The 23,485-nt window shown below is 44.1% G+C and overlaps 1 protein-coding gene across 6 annotated transcripts in view; it reads left to right on the top strand.

Moving 5' to 3' along the window:
• Positions 1-23,485, top strand: part of SFSWAP (splicing factor SWAP homolog) — a 78,000-nt gene that overhangs the window by 5,268 nt on the left and 49,247 nt on the right. For 4 of the 6 annotated variants that reach the window (XM_003132856.4, XM_005670529.3, XM_021073980.1 and 1 more), the window contains exons 4-7: positions 3,389-3,474; positions 9,493-9,718; positions 10,900-11,012; positions 11,892-12,027. In XM_003132856.4, coding sequence (XP_003132904.1) covers positions 3,389-3,474; positions 9,493-9,718; positions 10,900-11,012; positions 11,892-12,027 — 561 coding nt within the window. The remainder of the gene's footprint in view (positions 1-3,388; positions 3,475-9,492; positions 9,719-10,899; positions 11,013-11,891; positions 12,028-23,485) is intronic. The other 2 variants (XM_021073982.1, XM_005670533.3) reach the window with 1 other exon arrangement.

Genomic DNA, 23,485 nt, shown 5'->3' with positions numbered 1-23,485 from the left:
ACCCACTGAGCGAGGCCAGGGATCAAACCCACATCCTCATGGCTCCTAGCTGGGTTCATTAACTGCTGGGCCACAATAGGAACTCCCTGTTCCGTGAGCTTCTAAAGAGATTTCCCAGATATGATTTTAACTGTATTGAGTTAAAGCCTAGTTAAGGTATTAAACACATTCTTGCATTGACTTTTAGATCTGACCATACTTCAGAAGATAAGGTGCAGTGGACATGGACATGTTCTTACAGGTTTAAGAAGTAAATACTCATCCTTTATCCAGAACATATTACCCATTTTAGGATTCTGGATAGTTCCTATTTTATTGTCATACCTGAACCATATATGTTACATATGTTTTAAATGTGTAGCGTTTGATCAGAAGGAAGGAATGTGTACTGGCAGCATTTCACAAGTGAAGAATTGCGATTTCTAATGGCCAGATGTCTTGCAAAATCAATCACCTGTCTTTGGAAAAATCTGTAATAATAACTCCTTAACGTTTTAGATTAGGGATCAACAAACCAACCAAAGGCTCAGTTGGCTTGTTTTCTGTGAAGTTTTATTGGAAACTGGCCCATGCTTTGTGTGGCTTTTGCCTTTCAATAGCAGGGCTGAGTAGCTGAGACAGACCATATAGTCCAGAGAGCCAGAAATATTTACCATCCGGCATTTAACAGAAAGAGGTTGCCAGCCCCTGTTCTAGGTGTTGGGCAGTTGTCTTGGTGTAATTAATGGGCTGACATTAAACTTTCTTCTGATTCTTACATTTTAAGAACTTCAGGAGTTGCTGTTGTGGCTCAGCAGCAACAAAATCTGATTAGTGTCCATTAGGATGCAGGTTTGATCCCTGGCCTTGCCAATAGGTTAGGGATCTGGCGTTGCCTTGAGTTGTGGTGTAGGTTGCAGATGCCGCTCGGATCTGGCATTGCTCTGGCTGTGGCATAGGCTAGTGGCTACAGCTCTGACTCAATTCGATATGCTGCTGGTGCAGCCCTAAAAAGACCAGAAAAAAAAAGAAAAAGAACTTCACTGTGACTTAATTTCTCTTCCAAATTTTAATATGCTTTCTCTTTAAGGTAAAGTTCTCTGTGTTTAAAATGTTTCCTACTGTAAACATGCTGTTGGAACTTTGCGTGCCGATTAAAATTTTCTTTTATGGAAGTTGGGCCTATGTAAAACTTCTTATGTCTAATTTACACTGATATACGTAAAATGCCATATATACAAATAAACAACATTGACACACATTTTTTAGATAGATTTCAGTTTGGTGCAACCTCTAATAACCAAGTTTTTGTTTGTTTGTTTGTTTTGTCTTTTTAGGGCTGAACCTATGGCATATGGAGGTTCCCAGGCTAGGGGTAGAATTGGAGCTGTAGCTGCTGGCCTGCACCACAACCAGAGCAATGCCAGATCCGAGCTGCATCTGTGACCTACACCACAGCTCACGGCAATGCCAGATCCTTAACCCGCTGGGCAAGGCCAGGGTTCGAACCCACAACCTCGTGGTTCCTAGTCGGATTCGTTTCCACTGAGCCACGATGGGAACTCCAGCAACCAGGTTTTTTACTTTACTGTTGCATTATCTTAAAATATGAAAATTTCATTTTTGTTTGTTTTCTTGAATCACCCACAGGTCTAAATATTCCTTGATTTTCAGAATTGTTATACAGTTGACCCTTGAACTACTTATTCTTGGATTTTTGTTTTCTGTAAAGACAGTGCAGCATTGTTGGAAGAGTTCACAGATGTGGAACCACAGATATGGAGGGCCAACTCTGGGGCTTGAGCACCCACAGAATTTGGTACCCCCTGCAGATACCAACGGATGACTGTGTTGTCCTGGCGTTTTTAAACTTTATAACCTTGTGACAGTAACCAAAAGCATTTGATGGCACTTTTATTTCTGTGTAACTGCACTTCTCTCTCTATTTTTGCAGTTTACTGTTTTCAGTCCAGTTCCTATCCTTTAGATTTTCATAGTTTTTCATCATTATTATATATCTTCCTTTTTTTTTTTCTTTTTTTTTAATGGCTGTGCCCACAGCATACGCAGGTTCCCAGGCCAGGGATCGGATCTGAGTCGCAGCTGTGACCTAAGCCACAGCTTCAGCAGTGCTGGATCCTTAACTGCTAGGCCACCAGGGAAGGCTGTGCAAAGTTTCCATCACTTTGTTGTGAGATACAGTAGAAGTTGTATTTTATAAAAACACCTTGACCTCATTCCCAAAGGAGTTTGGGGAGTTTAAGCTGTTACCTGGCATGTTGCAAACCATTGTTTCTATTATCTGCCAGTTTCTGGATCTGAACGTGGGAGTTGCTGATTACAGGGCGCTTTCAGGCCATAGTAAATCTTTAGTTCTTGGGAGAGAGTCAGGGGTGCCTGAGCTTGTGGAACAGTGTTAAATACTAACTCTTACTTAATAGGAACTTATTATCAATCCATGTCTCATCAGACTCTAGTACCCAGATTTCTTTGTACTATGAAGCTTGTTTAAAATCCCCAGCCTCCTTCACAGAAGAGTTAGGTATAGTAGGAGACCATCTCTCCAAGATCATCTCCATCATATATGGTGGAAGCATTTGTTTTTGATGAAGATTTAATGTTTGTTTATTTGATGTCAACCTTTTGGAAAGAAAAAGCTAAGTAGATATTGAAATCCTTAAAAATTTTTATAAATTTTATGTTTTTGTACATTTCACTGTATCCTCCTAAATTGATCATCTGAATGATTGAGATGTATGCAGTTACTTAAAAAGTTACAATGTGTTGTGCCTTGTCTAACGTACAGTAGACAGAGGTTTGTTCAGTGAACTTGAAGAAGAAATGGAAATACATCTGGTTATTTGTGAGAAGAGAAGTGGTTTCCTTGGGTGGAGAAGTCTCGGCAGTTACATGCAGAGGTTTTACAGTTCGATGGTGAAAGTAGCTGTCTTGGAATTGAGCACCTTGTGCCATGCTTGACACCCTGCGAATCCACAGAGGGTTTGGAGGGCGGTCTTGGCAGATGGGAGAGGCTGGAAAGGAGGAGAACTGAGCATGTATCATGCGCCTGCTGTGCAGAGAGCACCGGGCTTGCATTGTCCCCCTTCGACCTCACCATGTTCCTGGAGTGATGCTGCCACCGGGTGTGTACCCAGGAGGGAGCAGACAGCTCGAGAGGCATGGACTCTTGCTGCACCATCCCACCCCTTGGGATTGGGTAAAGTTGTCTTGGCTGTACAGGTGGTGTGACCAGGAAACCAGGCAGTGCTTCCAGCAGGGATGACACAGGCCAGAACAGTGCAGAGCCAGGTGAAGCCACTCGCCGCTCCCCCTGCATCTTTGCTTACTCTTGGTGGGTGCCTTCTTCCCAGGTCATTGTTCTGAAGTTTTATGTTCTCTTTTTACACAGAAAAAAATGAGGCTGAAAATTTAGAGGAAAACGAGGAGCCTTTCATTGCCCCTTTAGGATTGAACGTGCCGCCTGATGTGGAGCTGGTAGGTGTCTTTGGACTTTCCAGCACTTTTAACCATCAGTATTGTTTGTTAGGAAGTCAAGAGTGAGATCCTAGCCACAGCCACAACTGCGTTATCATATAGGTGTGTGATGTTCAAAATTATCTGTGAGCTAACAGAGAAAAAAAATCAGTTATTTTCCTCTAAAGAAAGAGCGAGAAATGGTAGCAGAATCTCTGGACCAGAGCATCAGAAACTTGAGGAGCTGGCTCCCTCTAAGAGATCCTATGGTTGAATCCACAGATTTTACCAGCCTGGAAAACCCGAGTCAAAATTAGTGGCGAGGAGAGTGTTAGCCACGTTTAGATGTAAAAACCGGCTCGCTCAAGGCAGCGTGGCTTTCAGGAAAGTCACTCTGTTCTGGCTTCCCATGGAGCGGCTTTGTGTGCGCTTAAGGCATGTGCCTTCACCTTGACGTTCTCTCCCAGCACTCTTCCCCCCAGTTTTCCTCTTTTATGATCAGGGCCCTGTGGTGTCGTCCTCTTGACCTGTGTGCTCTGCACCTGGTCACTGCGGAGCTGGGCCTCTAGTTCACATTGACCTCACCTCGCTATTTCAGCTACATCTGCTTATAGCTACATCATAACAGGCCTCATTGAGAGGTTTCTCTGTTTTATCTTCTTTAATGCTAATAACCCTATAAGGTAGCTCCCTGTTACTATCTCCCTTTCATAGATGAAAAAAGTGAGAAATTCAGGTCACACGTGGCAGTCAGGACCCATGGCCTGAACTTTTAGGCCATCATGAGTTGCCATGCTGTATGGGACTCTCAGACTTCTGTTGGGTATGTTTAAAATACTTCTGTTGCATGTACATAGTTGGAAGCGCAATTTGTGCTCAGTGTAAAGTTTGTTTTTTGGCATCTTCTAACTGGGTTGCAGGCACCATGGCCATGGGTATTCAGGTTCTTGCTTGTGCCCTGCGGCATTACCGGATGTACAGAGGATGCGGATCATCTGTTCCTCTGAAAGAGAACAGAGCATCTCTTCTGTTCTCTGCACTAGTGCTTGCTGCCTCCCTTAGTGCAGCATGAATCTGATGGTTCTTGCCCTTCGTTTTGAGATGGCACTGGAAGGTATCATAATAGCATAGCCCTTTTTTTTTTTTTTTTTTTTTTTTAAAGCATAGCCCTTTAATTCCTGCCTCCATCTCATTCCTTCCTTTACTTACTCATTTATAAATCCTCTCTTTCTCTTTTCCATACAAATATGGGCCAAAATTTCTTTGGGTTTTGCCATACGGAGTTATTACTTAAGTTTGATTTCTTATTTCCACTGTTGATCAGTAGCATCTACAATTGAAACTGAAAATGTTATGTGAAGATTTGATGTCCTGAGACTTGTATTGTTTTTATGTATCATTATGTATTGTATTCCTGCTTGTTCTGGAATATGCTGTTCTACATGAGAGACCTATTAAAAACATTTGCTTCCTTACCCGTATTTAATGCTAAAAGCTTTTATTTAAGGTTGACTATGAAGAACTTTATTAATTTTTGGTGTAAAAGATCATTTTTAAACTGTTATGCGAATATACTGGTGTAATTGGTTTTGTTGCCATGTTTAATTCCTATTGAAGCGTTTAATGGCTGTACACATTCCCAAAGTAAGCATCACTAAGCTGTTTAATGGTCTGCCAGAACTAAAAGTGTTTGCTCCCCACTGGAGTGTACAGTAAGCTTTAGCGTGTAGTGATTTGCTGTCTTTGAGTAATCTCTTCTGATGTTATTATGAAGTGGTCTCTTGGGTAGGAATGACTCTGATTGTGTGGAATCTGTGAGTGAGTGCTTTACCGGGTCACTGAGGATGGCTTGCTTTTCCTTTGTGGCGGCGTCAGTATTTTATTCTTCTTAATTACAGTGAATTGGGGCAGTGGTTCATTTTTGTAAGTTATACATCATCGCGTCCATGTTAGTGGAGAAAATGTGTAGAAGACAGGTATCTGCATCTTACCTTACACCTTGGTGACTAAACGCTGAGACTGCTGGTTTGGGTTTAGGTGGACACTTTGATGCCTTAGTAGGCAGGGACTATGGGGACAGGCAGGGGATGGCACTTGGTAAAGAGAGCAAGTGCTCTAGGGACTTTTATACTAGGCCTTTGGATGGCAAGGTCTCTGAGGTTTGTGTGAATCTACTCCACGTATCGATTTTTCTGTTTCTTGGGAAGTAAGGACCTACCTTCTCCAGAATATGTAGCCCAGCATCATTTGTCCTGACATTGTGTTTTCAGGTACCCATCCCTTTCCCCGGGACCAGACAGTCCTTGCCACCTCCCAGATTCTAGACAGGCACAGGCCCCTTCCTGGTCCTGCTGTCCTGTCTTGTTCTACGGGGAAGGTGGAAGGCCTGTCATCCACCTGAGACTCCATAGTTAAGTTCTGAACCCAAGTGAGGTTTCCACAAATGCTGTCTGCAGGTGCACACGACCGTCCCTGGGCCCACCTGTTCCGTAACACCTGGCATTACCCTCCGGTCAGCCACAGGGACCAGAGGCAGTGCACTGGGCAGACTTCTGTTTGAGTATTCCTAAGGGAAATGTGCTTGTTGAACAGATTTTATGGGCGAGAGGCAGGAGTCTGTTAGATTCCTGACAGCAGCCATCCTGCCTGTTCGCTGAACGTGTGCCCAGTGCAGGCGCTTTGCTTGCTGGGAGCCCAGCCCTCACATTGGCAGCACCTCCGTGAAGGGGACCCAGCCAGAGCCACCCCCAGGCAGCCCGTGAGTGCCCCGCCTGCATTCCAGCCCAGAGCGGACTCCAGAGCTTGGAGCTTTATTGAACATCGTTCTGAACGTATTTCTCGCCATAAATTCAGGTGCTGTGTTGCCATGGGGTGGGGTGGGGAGGAAAAAGAAATGCGATTTACCCCTGCCTCCTGGAGTTCTTGGTTTTTCTGGGAGGTTGGTGAGGACTTTTCACATGTGCTGTGTGTTGAACCCTGGTCCAGTATGTGCCATGATTCTGTTCTCCTGTCACTTTGTCTTTCAGCTGTTTGTCTTTTTATGTGGGACTTAAAAGTATTTATGAAATCATGTCTCCATATTCCTTCATGGCTTTGGGATTCTGAATCTTGTTTTGGAAGACCTTTTCACCTCAAACAATTTTTAAATATTTTCTTGTATTTCCTGCTGTTTCTTCCTTAGTTTTGTTTTTTCACAATTGAATTGTGACTCGATCTGGTATTTATTTTGGGCTTCCTTAGTTTTGTTTTTTTACAGTTGAATTGTGACTCGATCTGGTATTTGTTATAGAGGAGAGGGCCAGCCCAGCAGTTCCTGGGATTCTTGGCTCATTCACCCCACCTGCCTCCCGACCTGACCCCCACCCACCCTGCTCCAGTGATCTGAACTCCAGCACTTTCCACAGCTCTTGGGAAACCTGACTGTGGTGCAGGCTTTCTTACCTCTTTCTCCCATTTCCCGAGGCCTGCTCTGGAGTTTTTAGAGCCATGTTAATGGGATTGGGGGGAGGGATTTGCAAGGTGTTATTATTCCCTCCCCCTTCTGGAGTTCAGTTGCTTTCTGAAAAGGCTTCTTTAAATTAGAAAAGCATTCCCCTCCCCCGCCCCGCCCCAAATCAGTCAGTCTTGTAACACATACATATTTACACATTGGCTATATCTTTAAAATCTCATTTTATGGCAGGAATGATCATGACCCCTAGCCTGGGAACTTCCATATGCTGTAGGTGTGGCCCTAAAAAAAGAAAAAAAAAGAGAGAAAGAGAAAGATTTTTTTCTGAAGCTTACGTGATAAAGAGGAAAGAATAACTTTCTCCAAACCAAGTGTTTATCTCATGATCACTTGGTGTGGTAGCAGATCTTGAAGGATATTCACAAGGTGCTTCATTTTTCTATAATCATTATCACTTTGTGAGATTACCTATCCAAGCCTGCTTTTAAGAAATTTTAGACCAGCTGGTTGGTTTGGTCAACAGAGAATGTCTCTCCTTGGCGTGGGGTGGGGTGGGTATATTTTCCTTTAAAGATCATTGTTCTGAAGTGATCATTAATAGCTGTCACATATATGGAATACGCTAATTCAAAAAATAATCTTTCTGGGAGTTCCCATTGTGGTAACAAACCCAACCAATAACCATGTGGGTTTGATCCCTGGCCTCACTCAGTGGGTTAACAATCCAGCATTGCCGTGAGCTGTGGTGTAGGTTGCAGATGCGGCTCAGATCCTGCGTTGCTGTGGCTGGGGCACAGGTCGGCAGCTGCAGTTCTGATTCAACCCCTAGCCTGGGAATTTCCATACGCCTCGGGTGCAGCCCTAAAAAGCAAAAAAAAAAAAAAAAAAAAGGTTAATCAGTTGAGCCAAAGCTAGTGAAAATGTACATTAGGGTCCATACTTCAGTGCATGGCCCTTTAACATGAACTCTGGTTTATCATGGGATCAGCAAATAACAGTAGACATTTATCCTATTGCAGTATGAAGGACTTCATTAGTTCAAGAATCACATTTGAGAGTTAAGGCCTCTTATGTTTTATGAAGGATTAAGCCCTGAAATTAAAGTGCATCTTGAATTCTTTTTTTTTTTTTTTTTTTTTTTTTTGTCTTTTTGCCATTACTTGGGCCGCTCCCGCGGCATATGGAGGTTCCCAGCCTAGGGGTCTAATCGGAGCTGTAGCTGCCAGCCTATGCCAGAGCCACAGCAACTCGGGATCTGAGCCGCGTCTGCAACCTACACCAGAGCTCATGGCAACGCCGGATCCTTAACCCACTGAGCAAGGGCAGGGACCGAACCCGCAACCTCATGGTTCTTAGTCGGATTCGTTAACCACTGCGCCACGACGGGAACTCCCATCTTGAATTCTTAACTGCTCTTTTTTCTTTTTAGTGCCGCACCCACAGCATTTAGAAGTTCCTGGGCTAGGGGTCAAATCAGAATCACAGCTGCAGGCCTGCATCACAGCCACAGCAATGCAGGATCTGAGCCACATCTGTGACCTACACCACAGCTCATGGCAATGCCGGATCCTTAAGCCACCAAGCGAGGCCAGGGATCGAACCCAAAACTTCATGATCTCTAGTTGGATTCATTTTTCCCTGAGCCACAACGGGAACTTCCTGCCCATTTTTAATGAGAATAATTTCCCACATTATTTGCATGTAGTTTCCTAGTGTTAATCTCTTCACTGATACTAAGAGTGTTTGAGATGTGTGGCTTCCAGCCCTGGGCTGAGGATCTCAATGTTTGGGTAGGAATTGCTCAGCTTGTGGTGCAGTGGAAGTCACTTAGCACGAGCAGGGCAGAGCCGGGTTTGCTTCCTAGTAGTAAACTCGCTGTATGGCAACAAGATGACTCACCCAGTAAATCTGCGTGCAGCCCTCTCTATCTGACCAGACCACACCGAGACGGACTGCAGTTTGGAACCCCAAATGGGAACATCGATGAACGGGAGACATGAGGCATGACTTCCAGGGAATAGGAAGGAAGAAGGTGGTGAAGGAGGTTATTGAGATGCACAGGGAAAAAGCTTGGCGCAAGCACATGGCTTTCTGTGGAGGTACAAAAGGGATGTTTTCCAAGCTTTAAAAACTAGTCCCAGCTAAGAAAAAGGAGGAGAAATGATTCTTAGGTCCCTGAGAAACTTGCTGTAACATGAGCCCCTCTACCTAGAGAAATCATGTGTGTGTACAGAGTCTGCGTACAGCTTCCCAGAGGATTCACAACCCCCGATCCCTCTCATGGAACTCCTGATCTATGGGAACATCTGATTGGTGGGAAAAATTGCCTCCTGTCCATTCAGTACAAAGCTAGAATGGCCTGCCTCAGCAGGTGGGTTTTCTCCCCACAAAATACTGCAAAATTCAGAAACTTGACTATTGTGTAATGGGGGCCAGTGCCAGAGTCTTTTTAGACTGGACTCTTCCAATGGAAATGTCTCTTATTTCTTAGAGTTGGAAGTAAAAGCAGGGTTGCATCTCTGTTTAAGTCACATGGTCAGTGGAAACGGGGACAAACTGATAACATGAATGTGTGTGTTTTCTTGCAGCCACCAACAGCCAAAATGCATGCCATCATTGAGCGCACAGCCAATTTCGTGTGCAAACAGGGTGCACAGTTTGAAATAATGCTGAAGGCCAAACAGGCCCGAAACTCTCAATTCGACTTTCTACGCTTTGATCACTACCTCAACCCCTACTACAAATTCATCCAGAAAGCTATGAAAGAAGGACGGTATACAGTACTGGCAGAAAACAAAAGTGAAGAGAAAAAGAGTATGTGAAACTGTTTCTGTCTGGTGTTGGGCTGGGGGCGGGGTGATCTGGGAAGGTACAGGGATAGTCATCCTTAGGGATGCGTGGTTGCCGCCTGCACTGCAAACCTTCAGATATTTGTGAAATCCTGCCACTAAGGCACAGTGATGAAGCCTGCTGGTACACCGTGGTATCATGTGAAGCTGTTCTCGATAAGTCTTGAAAACGTATTCTTAATATTTTTATATATGGTTGAAATCAAATTAAATATCGATGCTATCAGAGCATACCCATGTAGGTTGGAAACGTTTCCTCTCACTTTGCCTGTTGAGCATCTCACAGCTATCCTCCAGTTTCCTGGGTCCACACCATGTTAGGACCCAAGGTGAAATTACACATGTCCACAAAAATGAAATGATTAATCTTACTCTTTCTCCTTTTTTTTTTTAAGCTATTTTTATAAGTGTCTAAATTTGGAATCCTTACTACAAAGGCCAATCAGATACTTTGAGTAACATCCCGAGACAACAGTATATAAGTCTGCTGTTGAATTTTTCTTTCAGCTGAAATGAGATTTTCAAAATTGGTTTTATAAATCTTAATACAGATCTTGTCTTCTCCATATGTGTTTGTTTGCTGTAGTTTTTTTAAAAGATCTGTGGCTGTTAGATTACCTTCATAAATCATTGAGACTTTTTGCCTTTTTCTTAAAAAATTTAGAAAAATACAGCAACTCTGGGCGTTCCCATCCTGGCTCAGCAGTAACAAACCCAACTAGTATCCACAAGTATTCAGGTTTGATCCCTGGCCTCACTCAGTGGGTTAAGGATCCTACGTTGCTGTGGCTGTGGTATAGGCCAGCAGCTGTAGCTCCGATTTGACCCCTAGTCCAGGAACTTCCATATGCCGTGGGTTTGGCCCTAAAAAGCAAAAACAAACAAACAAACCATTATCATCTACAACAACAAAAAAGCAGTGACTCTGAACTAATAAATGCTCGGGGGAAAGTGGCAGCCAGGCTGAGGTCATGCTCCTTGCTGCCTGGCTTTCTGCGGAACTTCTTGGGCAACAGCAGTGTAGGGAGTATTTTCCAAAGGTGCACAGATAACCAAAAACGCCTGCATACATTTCTCCCTTTGCTTCTTCTGAGTTCCTATGTAATTCTTCTGTACCTTGAAGTCCTGAAATGTGTTTGTTTTCAGAGCCAGGAGTCAGCTCTGACAATGAAGATGAGGACGATGAAGAGGATGGGAGCTACCTGCACCCGTCCCTCTTTGCTTCCAAGAAGTGCAGCCGCCTAGAGGAGCTGATGAAGGTGCTGAGCGCCTTGTTGACTGTGTTTTTGTACTGTAGCAAAATTGCCCTTGTCATTTTGGAAAATTATTAAGCAAGCATTTCTTTTGTGTGAAAGCTGTATTTTATTATCTGCGAAGTATATTTTGCCTTTTTGTTTTGGCTTGGTGGCAAAGGATTTCCTTCCTTATAGCACATTGTATAAAATCACAGGCAAATCATTTTCATTTTGTCTAACTTTACCACTTGGAGTATTTAAGATAAGGAAAACAGTTGGTTAAGATTGGAAATTGTCTTTTCATGGAGATTTTATTATAGCAGGATTAAATTTGATAGGTGTCCAGAGTATGCTCCTTGAAATCATCTGTTACAGTCACAGGTAACAAGATGTGTTACCTGACAACATAAATGTTTTTCCTCATCTTCTCCTCATCCATATTATAAAGGAGTTAATCCTCAGCACTCATTCCACCATTTGTGATGTGAGAAACAGGGGTTCAGCAGACCTAAGGGTATCATTTCAGCAGTCATCAGCATGGCTGCTTGACTGGACTCTAAAAGCTCTTGGTGATTAAAATCAGAAAATGCTTTGGGGATGGACAGTGTTTTGCTTGAACCTGGAGGTTCACACTCTTCTCAGTAGCAGACTAGTCCTGATCATCCCTCCTTCCTTTCCTTCATTGTTGAAGCAGTTCATTTATTCAGTTCTCTGGGACTCACAAGCAGCTAGAGCTCTCAGCCACAATTAGCAGGACCTCCGTGTGTGTGCCCACACACGTGGGTGTGGTACGTGCATGTGTGTGCTGAGGGTTTTCTGCGGCACAGACACTTCTAAAGTCGAGCAGAGTTCTGCATGACTCAGAATACAGGAAATGTGACCTCAAATCCTCTCTATCTGCAGCCTTTGAAGGTGGTGGACCCGGATCACCCCCTGGCGGCGCTGGTCCGTAAAGCCCAGGCTGACAGTCCCACCCCCACCCCGCCCACAACAGATGGGGCGGCCGTGCAGCCCTCCCAGGTGGAGTACAGCACTGACTGTGAGTACCTCGCCGAGCGCCTTAACCAGCAGGGAAGGGGAGCTGTGGAGACAGGCGCACAGGTCTGCTAGAGGGGCCTGAGGAGCCTTCATGCTCAGCGTCTTTAGCGTGTGGCCTCATCCTTTTGCTTGTCACTTCGTGTTGGGAAGATGGCTACTCTGTCAGCAGCATTAGCCCCGCATTCCAGGGAGAATGAAGAAGGGCGAGAGCAGAGAGCAGGTGCTGGGACCTCTGCCCCTCTTCAGAGGCCTCCCCAGAGCCATGCCTGATGACTTTCTTTAACTCTCATGGACCAGAACGGGGTCCCATGGTCATCCTGTGGGCTTTCATTTGGATGCATCGGTGCCCTAAACCAAATCAAAGTTCTCTTAAGAGGAACTGGGAGAGTGGAGATTGGTGGATGTGTGGTATTCTCTGCCGTGGCTGCTGTCCTAAAAAAGACATGCAGCTTAAGATGGCATATAATGTGCACCTCACCAGTGATTACAGCTGCTACTGTTCTCACTGATTGCTACTCTTTTCTCTTTTAATTACTTAAAAGTTATTAATAGAACGAAATCTTGAAGTTCTAGTCAAGAAATCATTTGAAAGTATTTAACCTTGGTCTCATTATCAGGTCTTTTAAAAACTTATTTTATTCGGGGTTAAGCATTGAATGAGAGAAGAACCTTTAGCAAAGCCGCAGGAATTCTGTCAGCCTGCTTCACACAGACGCCTGATAACACTGAATCCATCTGTAGGGCTTGTCACCCTCAGTTAGTGATTGAAGGGTCAGTTTGAGGTTAATTCTCTTAAAATGTGAGCTGCTGCTTGTTACTTTGGGATCAAGCTTTTGTTAAAAATGATAATGGTGTCCTTTTTCACTTCCCGTCTCTCACTGGCAGGCAGTAATGTGTAAATGTGATGTGCTAAATTAACATTTCTAGACTTCAAAAATCAGTTACTTAAGTGGGTTTAATGTGAAACCTCTTAGAGAACTCAGATAATTTCTTTAGTGCTTATTAAATCAAGTTAAATCAGATTTCTTTAAACGTTCGAATCAGAGTGGATCAGGTATGTTTTCTCTTAACGAGTCGGTGTGTGATGAACATGCATTAATAGGCAGGTGACACTCTAAGTAATCCATAATGCCTCCTGGTGGGGCTTGTCATGTGGACAGCCACACAGGTATAAGTTCGCTGAGTGGGACATCTCTCTAGCTTCCTGGCTTTCCTCCTTCAGACCTGTCATTGAATTTCCACAGGTTAAGTGCAGTGTCTGTGCTCATCCATTAGATTCTTTCCTGCACTGTGCCCTGGTTATTAGAGCTGCTTGTCGCTAGTGTAATCCAGTTAACTCTGAGGTCGGAATGGCTGAAAGTCTGCAGACCCTGCAGGACTGGGCAGGAGAGTGCCCAGTAGAGGCTGCTCTGTGACTTGGGGTTTTACTCCCAGATACCATGGTCTGATCCTTGACCATGACCTGGGCCAAGCAACAGAGGGATGGAAGGTGAGAGGGGTGGGTAGTTCCCAGGGATCTCACTGCAAGTTACCTAGAGCCCCATTGACTTCAGTCCCTCCTGAAGCCCAGCAGGGGCCTCAGAAGCTAAGAGGCCCCACAGAATCCTCTGCCCCTGGGAATGGGGGGATCCCATCCTTGGTCTGTGCAAACTCTGCAGGCCAGTCCACAGGCCTGATCCATGACCCCAACCAGAGATGGGGGGGGCAGTTTGTAACCACCTCTTCCTGTCAATAAAATAGTTGTTCTGACGGTCTACTTCCATTTCACTCATGCAAGAGTGACAGGCCTGAGTAGGATAGGGTGTTTGGGGTCATGTCCAGGCCAGCAGAGATGAAGGAATCAGTGCTGACAGACCGTGTGGCTAATTAGACCTGGATTTCAGCCACCAGAGGGCAGGAACCAAGTTCCAGGTTTTCCAAAGAAGCAAGGAAGCTAGACTGTTTAGTTGAAACATTTCAACTTACAGGTGTCAGCAGTGAATTCATGTTTTGTGAAAAGATGAAGCAGTCCAACCAAACCTGGCAAAGCAGATGTTCCTCATAGGGGCCCATATCCAGCCTCTCCCGTGGCTGCTGGAGGGGTCATGGGCAGTGGACAGAGGGACATTGCAGAGCTGCTCTGTGGAGGCCATGCTCAGCAGTGGTCAGCTCTGCCCAGAGGCCAGGGAAGGGGCTCTAAGGTGTCTTTCAGATTTCACTATAAACATACGTCGTCCCAGGAAGTGAGTGCAATGTCATCAACTTGGGGAGGACGGAAGCCAGGTTCCACCAGTGGGTGATGTAGAAAGGGAGACCTGAGCAGCACCCCTTTGTGAAGCTTGGCTGGGAGGGGGGAGGGGGGCGCCCAGTGGAGAATTGGCTCCATGGAGAGCCCCCTTCCAAACCCTTGGGTTGCCATGACAACAGCCCATCTTGCATCCAGGAGTTATATAGGGTGGCCTAGGTGTTCCCAGGAAGAGCCATGGACTAGAATTTGGATTCAGATCAGGAGAAGACCCAGAAGAAACAAATGCAGACATCTGTACCCAGATTCTCAAGCATGTACGTTTTATTTGTGGTTAGAGTCTATGGTTATCTTAAAAAGTAGCAAGCAAGAATTTAAAAGAGGCACAGTAAAGGGAGACATGGCCCTTCAGATAATAAAATGAGATGTTGCAGTAGAAGTCCTTGGGAGGCCTAAATAATTGGAGGGTTATACAAAATATGTGATTAAAACAGGCCTGAAACATCTTTTAATTTGGAAGGTGAAAATGTGCTGCTGTTGGCCCACTTTCGACGTGGGCCATGGCTTTGCCTTTGTGAGTCAGCTGGGTTCCGTGAAGCGAGGTGTATGCCAGCTGGCCCAGAGCAAAACCCAGGCTTATAGTGTCTTACTGCAGGGCTTTCACTGTTCTTCCTCTCTCCTTGGGGTCCACAGCAGTTTGGGTGTTTTTGTCTATTTTTTGGTTTTTGGTTTTTGGTTTTGTTTTTAAGCAATTGGAATTTTATCTGATCTTTACAAAGGATTCTGTCAATTTCACAGAAACAGTAATTCTCTTTTCTCATTCAGATTTCCTCTGTTTGCATAAGTTTTAATTAAATACGTAATTGCAGTATGTTTAACTGGTAAAAGTTGAAGTGAAAAATTCTGCTGGTAGGAGTTCCTGTTGTGGTTCAGTGGTAGCAAACCCAACTAGTATCCACAAGGACTTGATTTGATCCCTCAAACAGTGGGTTAAGGATCTGGCGCTGCCATGAGTGTTGCTGTGAGCTGCAGTGTAGGTCTCAGACGCAGCTGAGATCTGGCGTTGCTGTGGCTGTGGTGTAGGCTGGCAGCTGCAGCTCAGATTTGACCCCCAGCCTGAGAACTTCCATGTGCTGCAGATGTAGCCCTAAAAAGCTAAAAAATAAAAATTAAATTTAAAAAAAAAAAAAAAAAAAAAAACTTCTGGTAAAAGCAGAAGGCCCAGCCTTCTAAAGAGGAGCCTCTGGGCCTGGTGTTTTGGTTCCTCAGGCAGCTTCCCCAGCACAGAACCCAGGAAACTCTTCAGAGGGAAAGGATGAATGAGCCCCCAGAGACAAATTCAGACACACAGGGAAGGGCTGGCTTCTGAGAAGAACAGTGTCAGGAAAAAGCTGTCTGGAAAACGGATCCCACTAGAGCCTGGCCTTTTTATCCAACAGCAAAATCACTTCCAGATGTAAGTGCCAGATGTGAACATTCTCAGGAAAGTAGGGATACTTTAACAGATAAAGAATCATCTATTTCAAGCCAACAGACATTACATTCAACTAATGGAAAAAATAAAACCATTGAGAAAGCAGAAAAACCTAACGTACAAACAGCTTTTACAGTCAAATAGGAAAAAAAAAAAAAAACAAACTTAGAGCCCAGGAGAAAAAATGAGCTACAGTATGAGTAATTCACAAAGGCTAAAATAGCCATCCAATTTTTTTTAAAGTTTATTTACCCTTGCTGCCCACTCCAGTGGCACTGTGTCTAACCTCATGGAAAATAAAATCCAGTGTTTCCTTTCAACCAGGCTGCAGCAAATATGTGAAGAATCTAAGACATTTTGTTACAGCAGAAAAATACGCATTCATAGGCTCACTGGAACACTTAGAAGCTGTAAGTCTTAGGATGAAGTGGAGGTTTCTGGGCTATGAACATGTTATTTCACATACATGTGTTTGAATTTCTTAATAATCTTAGGGATTAAATGAAAGAGATACACATAGCACCTTCAGTGACATGCCGCATTTCAGCTGTCACATCAGCAAAGAAGGAAAAGGTCGACAGGCCCACCCACGTGTTCTGGTGGGAGTGTAGATTTGCACACAGACCAGAACCTAAAATGCACGTACCTTTGACCCAGCAACTCTACTTTGAGCCACAAATATATGTGTCAAGATTGAGCTACAAGAATGTTCATTGTAAGTTAGATTTCTGTTAGCAGCAAAACACTGAGATGCCCTCTCTCCCCTCCGGCAGAGGACTGATGGAGTGAGTGGTCGTTATTGTTATTGTCAGCCAGCTGCTGGGGTCAGAGAGGGCACTGGAGGCACTGCCCGGGGCACTTGGAGTGGGGAAGGAGCTGGTGGGGTGTGGACCATCTGCTTCGGCTCAGAAGTGGAGGGACAGGTAAGAAACTGGTACTAGCGGAGCACTCGGGATGGCGAGAGGAGTGCTGTGAGCCTTCTCAGGAGAAAGGCAGATTGTGCCATGCTTCTTTTGAAGCACTAGTATCCTGAGTTAATTCTTCGAAATTCTGTGATTTTAATGTCAAGACTGTTTGGTCAGCTCTCCCTATATCCTATTGAGGCTGAAGCAGTCCCTGTGACAGCCTTTATCCCTCATAAAGGGCTTGCTGAGGCCTATCTCGGTGGCTTGGGTCACTGAGCTTTCCCATCGTCTTATATTGCTTGGTGTTTGTTTGTTTTAAGGCCGCACCTGTGGTGTATGGATTGAACCCGAGCCTCCGCAGTGACCCAAGCCACTGCAGTCGGATTTTTAACCCATTATGCAGCCGTAGGAACCCCACTTGGTACTTAATAATCACCTTATTGTGTACTTTGTCTATCAGTCATCCTTTGTCAGCTACTTTCTACTGATCAGAGCTTTTTTATACTTAGCAGTCTAGGAAGAAAAGCATCCATTTTTATTTTAAAGGTTTTGTTTTGTTCTGTTTTTAAGACTGTACCTGCAGCACATGAAAGTTCTCCGGCTAGGGATCCAATCAGAGCTGGAGCTCTCGGCCTACACTACAGCAACACCAGATCCAAGCTGCATCTGCGACCTAGGCTGCAGATTGCGGCAAATCCGGATCCTTAACCCCCGAGCAAGGCCAGGGATTGAGCCTGCATCCTCACAGACACTATGTTGGGTTCTTAATCCGTTGAGCCACAACAGGAGCTCCTAAAGGAATTTTTTAGAAGCTCCTTAAATATAGAATGTGAAACTTAAACAGTCTCTTTCATTTATTAGCCTGACAGTAAACTGTCTTCCATGCTATTTTCTGTTATTATTTAGTTGTCTTCTGTAATGTGGCTATAAATCCTTGCAAAAGAGCATAATAAATAACATTAATTATGCAGGAAACAATAATGCTAAAATACTACCCACTGTTAAAAGCATGTGGTTTTTTAAAAATAAAATGCCAACTCAGTTTTTTTAAAAAGTTTCATTCTATAAATAGCTTAAGTGAAATTAAACCACATCATGCGGCTGCAGTAGATATTTTCTTCTCAGTTTTTTTAAATGTGGTTTTGCTGTTTTTAGTATTTTCTCTTTTTTGTACAAAGTCACGACCTTGAAATGATTTACTTTCCTCCAAACTCTTTAGAAATGGCTTTATTGTAATTCAGGATAAGTAGAAGGGAAAAAGTGAAAATATTACCCAAGATGCCAACATCCAGAAAAAAAGCCATTTTTAGCATTAGGTGAACACCACTGACACAGTGGAAAAGACTATAATAGATAATTGTAGTGAATAATGTGGAGAAGCAGCTCATCTCTGTAGAATACAGAGATAATTTTTATTCAGAGATATGGATTAAAAAGTCGATGTATTAATAGAAATACTTCTGTTAAAATGGAAATAAGCTTTATAATTTTACTTGAATTTGACTGAAGAACCTATCATCGAAATCAAAATGATGTAATTCTTGAACTTCAACTTCTTCCATACCTCAAGAATTCTCTTCTAAAGGTTAGAACATCAAAGAGGTTGGAATTGTAGGGGTTTTTTTAAGATGTATGTTTATCTTAGATCTTATTATTCAACTTAAACACTGGAGGAAATTAAATGCTCATTAAAATACCTTTCCTTCACTACCACCCAACTCCTGGGTTTTTTATTTAAGAAATGCTATGTTTAGATTGTCAGAGTTAAAAGTAACAATTACATCCTGTTCTATAACCATAATTCCCTGTTTGATTAGCCTTAGTTCTGTGGATTAATTTTTTTTAATCAAAGCATCTCTAGTTGAGTTCTTTATTTGATTTGTCTCTTGGTTATTTGATTTCATAAGCAAATTTTTACAAGGGTTTTATTTCATGAATTCTGGCATACCTGAAAACTGCCTGCTTTCGACCCTCATGTAGAAAGGAAAACTCATTTGGGTCTGAAATTCTTGGGTTGCATTTTCTTTCTCTTAGATCTTTGTAAACTAGATTTCCTTTTTACCAGAGAAACCTGACTCAGGTGACTTTGGCCACCAACTAGTTGGGTGAGTGTGTCGATCATTTTTCATTAATTGCTCCTGGGTGCTCTTCTCTGAGATGTCTCATGTTTGAGAATGCCTGTGATGACCTTTGACATAAATAGCAACTTGGCAGGGAATATTACTCTGTGTCGCCCTTTCTGGGATGTGGAAGCATTGCTCAGTGTTGTTGTGAAAGGAGGAAGCCAGCTCCATCCTCCCCACCCTCACTGCCTTGAGCTCGCTGTTTCCAACTGCATACCTAAAGAATTCTTTCTTTGCTCTTAAATTTTAATAACCTAATCAGCATAAAAAGCCACTAGTTTTCCTGGAATTTATTATATACTCTTTCAGTCAAAGATTCAGTCCTCAGAGTTCCCGCTGTGGCCTATGGTGCAACGGATTGATGGGGTCTCTAGAGCACTGGGATGCAGGTTCAGTCCCTGACCCAGCACAGTGGGTTAAGGCTCTGGCATTGTTGCAGTTGCAGCACGTGTCACAACTGTGGCTGGGATCTGATCCCTGGCCTAGGAACTCCATATGCTGTGGGTCAGCAAAAAAAAAAAAAAAAAAAAAAGATTCATTTCAGAGAAATTATTTTCTCTTGTATCTCTGAATATCTTTTAAAAGATGTCAGTTTCCTTATTTTGGATTATCTCTTTCTTCTATGTCTACCATTTTCTCATTTGGATTTTGTTTGTTTGTTTGTCTGTTGCTCTTTAGGGCTGCACCTGCAGCATATGGAAGTTCCCAGGCTAGGGGTTGAATCAGAGCTGCAGCCTCCAGCCTACACCACTGCTATAGCAACAAGGGATCCGAGTCACGGCTGTGACCTACACAACAGCTCACCCTGATTAGATCCTTAACCCATTGAGTGAGGCCAGGGATTGAACCCACATCCTCATGGTTACTCGTCGGGTTCATTACTGCTGAGCCAAAACCAGAAGTCCTCTCTTTTTGTTTTAATCTTTGTTCCTCTTTGGCGTTCAGCATGATTATGTCCGCCTTCTGTCCATCTTCTCCTTTCCGTGACTTGATTTCTTCCAGCTGTTTACAATTTAAATGCACCAGCTCAGTAACAGTGGTGTTTTGGTCCTCAGTTTGTGTTCTGAGCTCTACCACAGGGTTTGAAAACCTTTTCTATAAAGGTCCAGATGTGAGTGTTTCCAGCATGGCGGCTGTTCCCCTCTGTTGATGAACAAGTGGTGTATGTGACTTGGCCCTATTAGAACTTGATTTAGGGACCCAGTTTGAGTTTCATAGAATGTTTACATCATGAAATATTGTTTCATTGTGTGTGTGTGTGGGGGGGGGGGTGGTTGGAAGCATTTAAAAACGTAGAACCCTTCCGAGCTCTCCTGGGCTGTGCAAAGCAGGTAAACAGGCCATTACCGACCCTGCTCAGCATGATCCCTTCCATCTCATTGCCCATTTTATTCCTTCCATTTGTGCTCAGTTGAATTCCTGTCTCTCCAGATTTGCCTGTGTCCCAAAAAACTCAGAGGTCACTTGGGTCCTCTTTCCTTCCGGCCTCAGTTCATTGCTGTCTTTGTGGCATGTCTCGCTGGCTTCCTTGCTCCTTTGGCCCTGCTGTGCCCAGACCTCCCCTCCCAGCGCTGTTCTCACTGGCTCCGCACGTCTTGTCTTCCATCCACATGCAGCTCCTCTGGAGACTCTGTTCCCTGCTTTCTTGGTACAAGCCTAAAAAGGCCACAGAGCAGATGTCCTATCCCCAGCTGTAGGCCCCCTCCCCTACCTCCACACATGCCTTGGGCTCCTGGGCGATTCACACAGACTCCTCAGAACCTGCTTTTGTGTAACTTGCCTCCAAAAACTCTAGACAGTATTAAAAATTCAAAACTTTGCTTGAGGGTCACTGATGAAGAGTTTAAGTGATGCTTAGAGACAAGGCTTTTCAAGAAGTAAGTTTTATTTGCAAAAAAGAGCAGTCACTCTTCAAGGCCTTAAAAGTTCCCAAGTCACACGTTCATGCGTCTAAAACTGATTCATTTGTGGGTGTTCCCATCGTGGCTCAGTGGTTAACGAATCCGACTAGGAACCATGAGGTTACGAGTTCGATCCCTGGCCTTGCTCAGTGGGTTAAGGATCCAGCATTGCCTTCAGCTGTGGTGTGGGTTGCAGGTGTGGCTCAGATGTGGCGTGGCTGTGGCTGTGGCGCAGGCCAGCAGCTGTAGCTCCGATTAGACCACTAGCCCAGGAACCTCCATGTGCCGCACATTCGGCCCTAAAGAGCAAAATAAATAGATAAATAAAACTGGTTCGTTTATGTTGGGCACTTTGCTCCCTCTTAAAAATGCAGAATTCAGTGATGATCACTTACCCTGGAACTGTGTTCTTGGTACCTCATATTTAAAGTCCAGTAACTTGACCTATTTCAGGTAAAGGTCTTTGTTATGAAGAAAGCCTAACTGTAACCATAGGCAGAAAAAAATTCGCAAACCAAGTAGACTGCTGTTGTTTGAAGGGCCTGAAGCATTAATACCAAGCTCAGGGATCTAATGAAACCTTTACTAAACTTTATTTTCAGCCACAGAGCTTTACATTAGCTAGTGAAATGACTCTTAAAAATGAGTCACTCTGACGTTGGTCTGTCAGCCACATGAACTTATGAGCAGTGGCAGCTCCTGGCTGCAGGCCTTGCTTCAGAGCAGGCAGTTCCTAGCAGTGTCAAGCAGTGACCAGGCAGTCACCGGGCTGTGTGCAGTATATTCTGCTTGGTGTCTTCCTCCTAGAGTCTGGCTTTACAATGAGATAGAGATTAATAAATAGAACTTGTGGTTTGGGCCATTTGCCACAGTATTGCATGTTCTGTGCCTAGCTTGACAGAGAACGTTTATTGGTTGCCTGTTAACCTGAGTTGGAGGCAAGATCCTACGTGAGTGTCCGGGAAGGCAGGAGGGTGCATCCATCCTCTCACTAGAACCCACCTTGTGTCTGAGAAATGCACGTACGTGTGGATGAAGAATGGAAGAGAAGCCAGGAAAATCCAAATAAGGATGGGATTAAGGACATAATTCTATACCTTTTCCATGCTGTAGACATATTTTTGAAATGACCAACCACCCAAGTTGTAAGAGTGTTTCCAAACAGCTTTGTAGAAAAGGTTAACTTTTTAAAAATAAAGGTTTATGTGTTAACGAGGAGCGTGAATACTCTTTCTCTGAACTCCTTGCCCTGAATTCAAACTATAATAAATAGGATAAGTTACTCATTATCTCTTTGATTAGGGTACTGTTAAAAATTATTGTAATCAGGGAGTTCCCGTTGTGGCTCAGCAGTCACAAATCTGACCAGTATCCATGAAGACATGGGTTCAATCCCTGGCCTCGCTTAGTAGGTTAAGGATCTGCTGTTGCCGTGAGCTGTGGTGTAGGTCACAGACACGGCTCTGATCTCATGTTGCTGTGGCTGTGGTGTAGGCTGGTGGATGAATCTCCAGTTGGACCCCTAGCTGGGAACTGCCATATGTTGCAGGTGTGGCCCTAAAAAGAAAAAAATATATATGTATAGTAATCAAAGTAATGCATATATTTTTAAGTCAAATAAACTTTTCGTGATTCCTGTTTGCTGTTAACTGTTTTGTCTTTGAGTTTTTGCGGATTACCTCCATACCTCTGAAGAATGTGTTTGTACTACTCTAGATTTATTGACTTTAGGTTTACTCTGACATCTTCCTGCTGTAACAGGTGATATTCAGCTCACTTTCATCCTTACTAAGCCAGTTCTCATCCCTCAGATTTTGCTTATTTTACATATTTAGTTTCTTAACTTTAATATATTTCAGCCTCTGTTTTGTAATCAAAATTCAAAAGGGAACAGTATAGAAGTAGTTGATTCATGAGTCTTGTGCACCGATTAGATCCCTCTGTAAGGTTGTGAACTTGTCTGTTATGACCTGAGTCAGAGGGGTCCAGCTGTCAGGTGCCCACGCAGTCACCCAGACAGAACTGCTTTTGCTTCTAGCTTAGCATCTGCAGAGACGTGGATGACTTGGGCTCCTTTGAACAGTGCCACCTTTCTAAGCAGGTCTTCACGTTTACCACTGAGGCAGGCTTCTCTGTTAAATGGGTTGTTGCGTTCACAGTCTGCGTCTTGGTGACTGACAGCTGTGACTCTTGAGCTTTCTGCCTCTGGCACCAGTCTGGAGCGGCTTTGTTCCCAGCATACGGCCCAGGGTTTTCTGCTGACTTCTGTTCCTTGCTGACCTGTGTTAGTGCCAGGTCTTCTGATTGGTTTACTCCTGTGTTTTGCCTAAGCGCATCCTCCAGGAGTTTGCCAAGAAAGGGTATGCAGGAAGACCGTTTTTTAAAATCCTAGAATGTCTGAAAATGCCCTAATTCTGCCCTCGGGCATGGTAGGTAATTTGGGTGGGCCCAGAATAGTGGTCCCTCAGATTTTGGAAGGTTCTAGGCCACCACCTCTTAGAAGTCCTATGCCATTGCAGTTCCCGTTCTTCTGAGCGTGACTTGTACATTCATTCAGCAGACTGGCATTGCCGTAATCCCATGCTGGGAATAGCTGTGAACAGAGATGCTTCCATTGTAGGGCATCGCAGAAATGACAAGAGTCTGTGGGCGGTCAGCAGAGCTGGTGGCCATAGACAGGGAGGCCGAGTCCCATTGGAGGGAGGGGTGGGGGCGATGGCATACGAGGCAGGTGCCTACAGAATGGGAACGAGGCTAGGACCTGAGGCAGGAGGGTTCCTGGCAGAAGGATGACGGTGTGTGGCCTAGGAAGGGGGTGCTGGAGCTTCTAGG

This window comes from Sus scrofa, chromosome 14, assembly GCF_000003025.6.
Source record: "Sus scrofa isolate TJ Tabasco breed Duroc chromosome 14, Sscrofa11.1, whole genome shotgun sequence".
Taxonomy (NCBI): Eukaryota; Metazoa; Chordata; class Mammalia; order Artiodactyla; family Suidae; genus Sus; species Sus scrofa.
The sequence above is the reverse complement of the archived record's forward strand: the minus strand, read 5'-3'. Positions and strand labels throughout refer to the sequence as shown.